The 9,244-nt window shown below is 35.7% G+C and overlaps 1 protein-coding gene across 1 annotated transcript in view; it reads right to left on the bottom strand.

Annotated features, from left to right (window-relative positions):
- Nucleotides 1-330: 330 nt before the first annotated feature.
- Nucleotides 331-9,244, bottom strand: part of LOC111390399 (RNA cytidine acetyltransferase 2-like) — a 28,712-nt gene continuing 19,798 nt past the window's right edge. The window contains exons 18-24 of the mRNA XM_023015436.1: nt 7,099-7,189; nt 6,496-6,675; nt 6,275-6,383; nt 6,108-6,177; nt 5,896-6,031; nt 2,794-2,922; nt 331-483 (exon numbers count right to left, since the gene is read on the bottom strand). Of these exons, the coding sequence (XP_022871204.1) occupies nt 331-483; nt 2,794-2,922; nt 5,896-6,031; nt 6,108-6,177; nt 6,275-6,383; nt 6,496-6,675; nt 7,099-7,189 (868 nt within the window). The remainder of the gene's footprint in view (nt 484-2,793; nt 2,923-5,895; nt 6,032-6,107; nt 6,178-6,274; nt 6,384-6,495; nt 6,676-7,098; nt 7,190-9,244) is intronic.

The following is a 9,244-nucleotide window of genomic DNA, read 5'->3' as shown; positions in this document are numbered from 1 at the left end:
CTAAAATAAAACATATACCCATATTAATTTGTTTACGACCTCCTCTTCTTATTTGATTTGGTACTATGGTCGTGTTTATTTCTCTTCTTCTCACCCACTTGGGACTCTTTTTGCTTCCCGTGCTTTTCTATCTTACTTTTATTTGATTTTACACTAATGACACCACTGGTTGAGATCTTTCCATTTTGCAAAGCTTTCTCAAAATCAGCTTCTTTGTCTGAGATGGCGTACTTTTGAAGGCGCTCTGGGTTCAGCATACCATCTAGCTTGGCTTTCATCTCATCCTAAATACAGTCTCGTGTGAGGACAATCTTCGAAAGAGAGGGACAGTTACAACAAATAAGCTGTACTTACATTATCTGTTAGTTGAGGTGCAGTAGTATCAATCTCTTTCGTTGCAATACCATACAAGTATTTGTGGAATTTCCTCATAACTTTCAGGTATAAAGATAATATTTGCTGTCCTTCCAACTTCATCTCTTTCTACAAAACAAAGGGACAAAAAGAAAATGAACATCCACATTGAAGACAGTTTCAATATTACTAAAGTTCACGTTGTTGAAACAAAGTGTTAAATGTAGAGAATAAAGCAACATACAATCCATAGTTTGATGTTGTTCGGTTTATAAGACTACATGAACAGTAAGAAACAGAAACAAAAGTTTTCTGTGTGAAAGTTGAATATTAAACAGGAGCTTATCTCGCCTAGTCACCTACTTACCCAAAACACACAACCAATGATGTAGCAACCCATAAATTTTATAGACAAAAATTTACTTATTTTGTATATTATTTAAATTTCTATTTTATCTGGGTCAAATAAATTAGATTTTGATAGAACAATTATAAGTATATCAATATTGTACTCGTTGGATAGCTCGTAATTAATTAGAAGTCTTTGACTCGAGAAGTCACCTACTTACCCAAAACACACAACCAATGATGTAGCAACCCATAAATTTTATAGACAAAAATTTACTTATTTTGTATATTATTTAAATTTCTATTTTATCTGGGTCAAATAAATTAGATTTTGATAGAACAATTATAAGTATATCAATATTGTACTCGTTGGATAGCTCGTAATTAATTAGAAGTCTTTGACTCGAGAAAAAGTTATTTTAGATAATGACACATTAAGTTAGACCCAATTGAAAGAAAATGGTATAAATGTAATTTTATATAAATTATAAATCAATTTATTCTCTCTCCAAAAAGAAAACGTGCAACAAAATTCACTATACACCCATATACGATTGGATAGAGACACTGGACATCTTGTAGTTGAATAAGATAATAATAAAGTACATTGTGAGTAGACATTGGTTGCAAGATTTAGCCCGATCAAATCAAATTTTGGTTTATCTACCCTAGCTCACACCTATATATATATAGGTATGATGAAAAGTTTTGCTCATACCAATTCACACATACGGTAGGTAAAGAGAGAGAGACAAAGGAAGAGAGAGAGAAGGTAGCATTGGAAATAAAGTTTGCATACATTGAATATTTTAATCACGTATTTTTTCAAAGCGGAGAAAAAATTTTGAACGTGCTTCAGATTTTTCTAATAAGGTAAGATACTTTAAGTGCAAGTGTTTTTGTTTCCTTATGCGTTTATGTCCAATAAAAATGCATGGATTGCCAGTAGACATTCATTTTTTTAAAGAGAGATGAAATCCTACGGGGTTATAAGAGGACTTAAGATGGGTGTGTCGCTTGGTCATCGATATACTCCATAAGATCAGATGATATGAATTGTAATTTTTATTGTTATATATATGTATATGAAAACTGCACGTATCTTACTGAGTGTTTTCGAATACTCACTCTTACAAATTTTTACATGTTAGTTCGAGTCGATTGGAATTGTGGAAGAACGGTGATGTTGGTTGCAAGTAGATCAAATGAAAAGAAAAATAAATGAGTTTGTCATCTTTAAATTTATCAATTAGTTAAAATTTTGTTCCAAACGTGTTATTTGAATTAGTTAAGAGTTTATGTTATATTTAGATAGAATTTTCATAATTTAAATTTAGATTTATAAATGTTGTAGTTATTTGTTTAATAAAAAATTTTATAGTTCTACACTTAAAATAAAGAAAAATGGGTTTTTCGCAACGTTCCGGAGTTTATAGAAAATTGGGGCGTTACAAATGATGCACCGATACGGACACGTGTCCGACACGATACGTGTCGGATACGTCGACACGTGATTTTTTCAAAAAAGTATGGACACAACATGTCATCGACACGCTCATTAAAGTCTTTAAAAATCTTCATTTATATAGTATATATTTAGTTTTACACTTGTTAATTTTTTTTGTTGAAATCTTTTAAATAAGAGTACGAAGTTAAAAATATATAATATTTTTAATAAACAATGTAAAATGTTTATGGTAGAGTGTCCGAGGAGTGTTGGAACCGACTCGTGTCGAACACGGACATGCGACCCTAATTGAAGTGTCCGTGCTACAGAGCACACAACTAACAATACTTCTAACCAAAATTCCCTTGCACCCAAATGGTCCCTTCTTTAAAGTGGAAGAAAAGAGCATAAACACTCAAACGAAGGATTCTACTCTGTAATTTGATTGTGAACGAGTTACTAAATAAATAGCCACGCAAGTGGCCCTTATGTGAAGCACGAATCCGAATTCAAGCAACACGACAGAATAAGAAATCTGATGTTATTGATCTCGACATAAACCAAATATATTGATAACTCCCATCTTTATCCAGTTAACAGTTGCATTAACAAATGATAAAATAATGAAGAGAAATGAAGTATACCTCTATATAAGGGATGTCTTTATTCTGCAAGCCAATGCAGAGCAAAACAGAAGCTTGTGCATATGACAGTGTAACTGGAATCTTCTCCTCGAAATATTGACATGCAAGAGCATTCTTACAAAAATCAATCTGAAGATTCAAAATGATTTACAGATTAGCATTATAAATCCACAAGATGTCAAAAAACGGGGTAAATATTTATAAAAATAAAGGCAGGTCATAGACGAAAAGGGCGTCCTAATATTTGCTCGCAAATTTTTCTCATCAATTCAAATAATTACGGATACCCCTTTCAGGCAAGCAATTTCAGTGGAAAGTGCAACAATACAATAAATTGTAACATTATCAATTTAATTTCTCAGATTTTTTACTCCCAAAAATAGGAAGATAGTGACTAAAGATCCAAAACTGCTCATGGAAAGTAGTAGAGGAGATTGCACAGAGAAGACGCCATAAAATATAGAAAGATGTTCATCCATTTTAAAATGTCTACGTCATCAAGGTGAGTATTAGAGACTGGATCGACTCGATTGATAACTCGTTGCTTAAATTGGTATTGTACCAGAAGTGATACAATACATTATAATAGTCCACAATAGGTATTAGGAAAGAGATAAAATTAGCAACCAAAACTGCTGACAGATAGCAGTAGAGGAGATTGCACAAAGAAGCAAACTCCACAAAAATAAAAAGATATTCACATAGTTCTCAACGTCTATACATGATTAAGAGAAGCATTACAACAGGATAAACTTGTTTGCTACCTCGTTATATAAACTGATATCAACAAGTGATATGACAGTACAATTGTCCCCATTCCCCAATAAATATTGAGAATAGGCGAAAAATAAGCTTGTAGAGCAATTATACCTTGCTTTATATATATATATACACACACACACATACACACACTTTCCTATTTTCCTTTGACCATAAATGCTGCTAATGTTGAAAAATAGCATGGATTCATTGCCAAATTTAATAATTATGTAGATAGATCAGCGAATGTTCTCTTAGAGAAGGGAATCATTGGTATAGAGACATCTCTTTCATTCAACGAGAACAAGAATATGCCAATTCTTCCATTTTTAACTCAATGCATTTTAAAATTGAAGATACCTATTTGAACTTTCAAGAGGTAACATTGACAAATTACTCAGATTTTCCAAGAATTACAAGACATCAAAGAACAAGAAACAATGGGTATTAAGATGACAGAATACCAACCTGAAGATATATAAAGAAAAAAGAGCATGAAGATATGTTGAAGATCTAATGGAAGCAAGCAAAATGGAAATGATGGCAACATCAATTACATGTTTTCATTATTCCAGATAGGTTTAAACTCATGGCCGATGGGGATTCTATATGATGAGGGGTAGTGTTTATTGTTTCTTGCAAAAATAGCAGCAGAGGTACCAAAGTTCGACCTGTATTTTGCTTTGGTCCTCAAACTTCAAAAAGGAGCAATTTAGTCCCCAACCTCCCTTTTTGGTACCACTTAGATTAATAATGATAGATTTTACTTAATCCTCAGTTAACAAGTCAAGTTTATTTAATGCCAGATTTATCCTTATCAAATAAAAAAATTTGAAAAAGAGAGAGAAAACAAGACAAGAATAAACAAGATAATAGTTTATCGTTTTTTGTCCTCTTCACCAATTCACCCCAACAAATCAGGTCAACCACTTCTTTCCAGAGGAGCCTCCGCAACAATGATGGACAAGGAGCTTGCAAGCAATTATAAAGAAAATAGGCTTGTTGATATTGTCACAAAGTCTAGTTTCGTTCCAATAGCAGGAGATGAAATGGTAAGCATGTCAGATACACAGAGAAGCACCCTTCACATTTAATTTGATGAATTTTGGTCTAGTTCCGTAAGATAAATTTCGGAAGACAGAGTTTGAAAAGGGCAACGGCATTTCTACTGCCATTGTCTCTCCACCCCATCAAATCAGCAGCCACTGTTTTCTGTTGCCGATGATATATCAGCAGCCTCCTCCAACACAAGCTGATAAATATCCATGTAACACCTGTATCGAAACACGTATTCCCACTTCATATCTCTTGACCGCGTCCCAACACCAGACAATTGATAATTGCTAGACCAACTCCAGCACCATCTGCTATCGCCAAGAAACCAGTCTCGGATCCTATGTCTTCCCAAAGAAATTCCCAACCCTCTAAATCTCCATTGGCTTCACCTTTTGCTCTTCCCACTTCCACTGCCGATGGATCTGTCGGGGCAGCAATTAGTTAGGTTGAACGGTTTAAATTGAGGTTAAGGTGGGTAGGAACTGGACTTCTCTTTATTTTCTCCATTCTTATTTAACACATTTTTTCCTGATTTCTTTTTCTTTATCCTTTCTGTTTTATTCTTTGTTTACTTAAAGATAAGGATAAGATTGTCTTGTTAATGAAACTTTGACTTCATAATTAGGCATAAGGTCGAAATCATCTACTGGGACTTTACTGCTACCAAAATGATAAGTTAGGTGTGTAAAAGCTAGTTTTCGAATAAAAGGGATCAAAGTGCAACACAGGTCAAAGGTAGTGAACCTCTGCTGTTTTTTTTTTTTTTCCATTATGCATTAAACCTTAAATTTAGGATAAGTTTCATCAAAAGTGGGGAGAATGCCTCAGAATGCTAAGCAAGAATTTAGCTTTAACATATGAAACGTCTGGAGCAAATTTGATGAAATTTAGGCTGAATCAATAGTTTTGTGTATACAGAAACCATGGTTTTAACTGATGAATTAATAGCGGCTGAACATGGATCCTTTTCGGAGACCATGGGATCATGCATTAGTTATCCTAAAAATTCAGGAATCACAAGTAGTCTAAGAGAAACCAAGTAGATGCTTATAGGCATATTATGCCTTGCAGGTTCTTCACGTCATAAATATACACATTTTGCCAGTATATTTTGCGAATAGCAAGCGATTTCTCTTATTTTTATATGTTGAAACTAACAATTTAGTAATCTTATCTCTGGAAAGAAGAAAATTCAAACCTCATTCAAACGAGACACCAAACCAGGAGTACCTGATACATTCAAGATCATACACAGCAAAAGTATATTAAACATTGATGACACATTACCTTCTCGTAGTTGGCTAGATTGTTTACATATGCTTCCAGTCGCATCATAAGATGGGGGTCTGAAATTAAAAAACCATTGGAAGAGGACAAGGTAGGGTCCACCAGATCCGAGAAGTTTAGCTTGGGATCCAAAATACTGCAAATACAGAAAAGCGTAAGGATACCAGAGAATCATTTAACCAGCTGAGAAAGCCAAAGTATACCAGTCACACCTCATCGCAAGCTTGTATTCCATTTGTCGGAAGGTAGTCGACAGTAGTCGAATGAAAATATGCCTGAAACCTGACAACAATTTAAGAAGATAAATATTTGAACTGAAAAATCGAAATTAGTTATGGAAACTTCCTTTTGATTAAGGTAAAAAGGATATTAGACCAACCTTGGTAAAAAGGCCGAATAAATCCCATCGGATCTGATCCACTAGTTTCAATATCATCATTATTCAATGGTTTCAGAACCATGCACGAGTGTTCACCAGTGACATTACTCTGGTTTAGAAAATGCCACATCAGACCATAGACTAATTTTTCAACTTCACATAGAGAAAATTGAAAAAGAAATAAAAGGTAACAACACAAAGACGGAAGCAAAGAAACTTACGGGAATGGAGCCAATGAAGAACGGAGAAAAATTGTGTTTCCTCCAAAAGCGGAAAAGATCCAGAGTAAGCCCAAAAGATACACCAATATAATGGAGCTTTTCTGGCCGTCGTTCATGAAGATGTACAAGCAGAGGAGGAAGGTCCGTCCTAGGCTGTATTTTTTCTTCCAGCAAAGAGGCCTGCAGCAGTTTAAATTTTAGAGCCGGGCTACACTTGTTTACGAAAGGTAAAAATTCCCAGCAGACATTTTTCACAAAAATGACAGTAAACCAATATTTTTTGTTCTGTAAATTCTCTAATTCTTTTAAGATATGTAAGGTTTTGAAAAAAAATTCTGCAAATTCTTCAGCATCGGGGTTGCATGCTACAGTACCATTTCTTTGAACAGAACCCAACACACCCAAAACTAGTAGTAGTTAACACAAGCTATGTCAACTAGATAGATCAATTGATGAATTATATTATCGAAGCGATAAAATTCTACAAAAGAGAGAAGAAAAAATGTAAAACAAGTACCATGACATGTGTTTCGCAGGAAAAGAGCTAAAGTTCAAAGATGTATGACAAGCCATGACACGTAATAGACAAACTATGAGAGATACCTCTGCAGCCTCAACTACTCTGACTTGAGGGGTATCCTGACCTTCCTCAGCATCCACTTCAGATAGTGAAGACAACTGACCCTCAAAGTACCTATAAGGAGTTATTGAAGTGTCAAATATCAAGAGTCCACGAACACTAATGCATCAGTTATCAATATGGATCCAATTATGGACGGATTCCCTAATTACTATTCTCCTTTCCCCTCCCTTATTCCATTTCCTAGTTAAGCATGATAGAGGAGTGATTATTCTAATTGTAGCATAATTAGTGTAATGACTAACGTGATTAGTGTAATGGCTAAGATTGAGCCTTGTAATTAGAAACACACACAGTATATAATGCAAGTAACTCTCGTTTGGAGAGGCATTCAAAATTAAATCGAGTTTTATTGACATGGTATCAGAGCCTTCACTCTAAAAAGAAGGCTTTCCTAGTATTTTTTTGGGCTTGACTATAAAGCTCAAAATCATTTTTTTGGGGACTTACCTGGCGGATCACTCACTGTGGTAGCCGTCAAATCTCTGTGCAATCTATGTTAAGGAGTTGTTGGGGCTGAAATCGACGTGAATTCTGCCCATCTCTGTGTCGTCGAGTCCGACTGATTGTGTTGGAGAAACTTGTGGTTGGCAGCGATCACTCCTATTTCCAGTTTCGGTGGACGGGCTCATCTCTGTGAGACGACTTTTGTTGCCGGCGATAACTGTCTTAGGTTCAGTCGGAGTTCTCTGACGTCGGGAAGGGGGGGACAGCGAATCGGCAATCTTGGCTTCATTCCAGTCTTCCTTCGTCCTTCGTGGTTGATTGTTAGGGCTTGGGGCTTCATTCCAGTCTTCTTCGTGGTGGATTGTTCGGGTTTGGGGGAATTACCAATTGGCCTTTTATTTCTAATTGGGCCAAACCCACTAGCTGAAATGTTCTCTATTCAGGTGTGTCTTGGGCCAAAATAAATTGGGCTCGAGGTAATAAACTTATTGCCACGAATTAATATCTGTTGGGCTTGTATGTTATTTTTTTTAATTATATCTACTGGAAATTCAGAATTTTTTGGTGTGAAACTCACTGGGAAAAATTATTCTGCCTGGGAATTTCAATTTCGTTTATTCGTTACTGGGAAGGAATTGTGGGGTTATATTGATGGAAGTGATTCTACCCCCACGGATCCTATAGAATTGGCAAATTAGAAAATTAAAGATGCTCGGGTTATGACTTGGATTTTAGCATCTATTGACCCTATGATTGTTCTAAATCTAAGACAGTACAAGACTACTAAGAGAGTGGGAATATTTGAAGAAAGTATACCACCAGAACAATACAGCACGACGATTTCAAATGGAGTCGAAAATTGCTAGTTATTCTCAAGCTGATAAATCCATTCAAGAGTATTATTCTGGGTTCCAAATCTCATGGGTAGAATATACCGATATGATTTATTCTAAGGTGCCAGATGCCTCTCTTGAAGCAGTTCAAGAAGTACATGAGCAGAGCAAGAGAGATCAGTTCTTAATGAAGCTGCGGCCTAAGTTCGAGGCAGCTCGATCTAGTTTGATGAATCGCGATCCAACTCCTTTTTTGGACGTGTGCTTCAGAGAGTTACTTTAGGAAGAACAACGTCTTGCTACACAGGCCAATTACCAGCAAGACAAACCACCAATTAATGCGGTTGCCTATGCTGCTCAAGGGAAAGGTAGGGTTAAAGACATGCGAAAGGTCCAATGCTTTAGCTGCAAGGAATATGGACATATAGATGTCCACCGTCGAAATAAATATTGTAACTATTGCAAGAAATCAGGGCATACAATTAAAGAATGTACGACTCGTCCTCAGAACCGTCAGGCTAATGCATATTAGGCTACAATTAGTACTTCCCCTCCTAGCAACTCATCTGTCCTTACTCCTGAGATGGTTCAGCAAATGATTATTTCGGCCTTTTCGTCTTTGGGCCTTCAAGGTAAGGGTTCTCTACCATCATCATCATGACTTGTTGATTCTGGTGCATCGACTCATATGACTAGTTCTTCTGATACTCTTAGCAATATTCGAACATATAAGGGATCCTCATACATTCAAACTGCTAATGGTAGTCAATTACCTATTTATGCTGTTGGAGACATTAACTCCACTATAAAAGATGTTCTCGTATCTCCT

This window comes from Olea europaea, unplaced genomic scaffold (genome assembly GCF_002742605.1).
Source record: "Olea europaea var. sylvestris unplaced genomic scaffold, O_europaea_v1 scaffold680, whole genome shotgun sequence".
Taxonomy (NCBI): domain Eukaryota; kingdom Viridiplantae; phylum Streptophyta; class Magnoliopsida; order Lamiales; family Oleaceae; genus Olea; species Olea europaea.
This window is presented reverse-complemented; position numbering and strand designations above follow the sequence as displayed.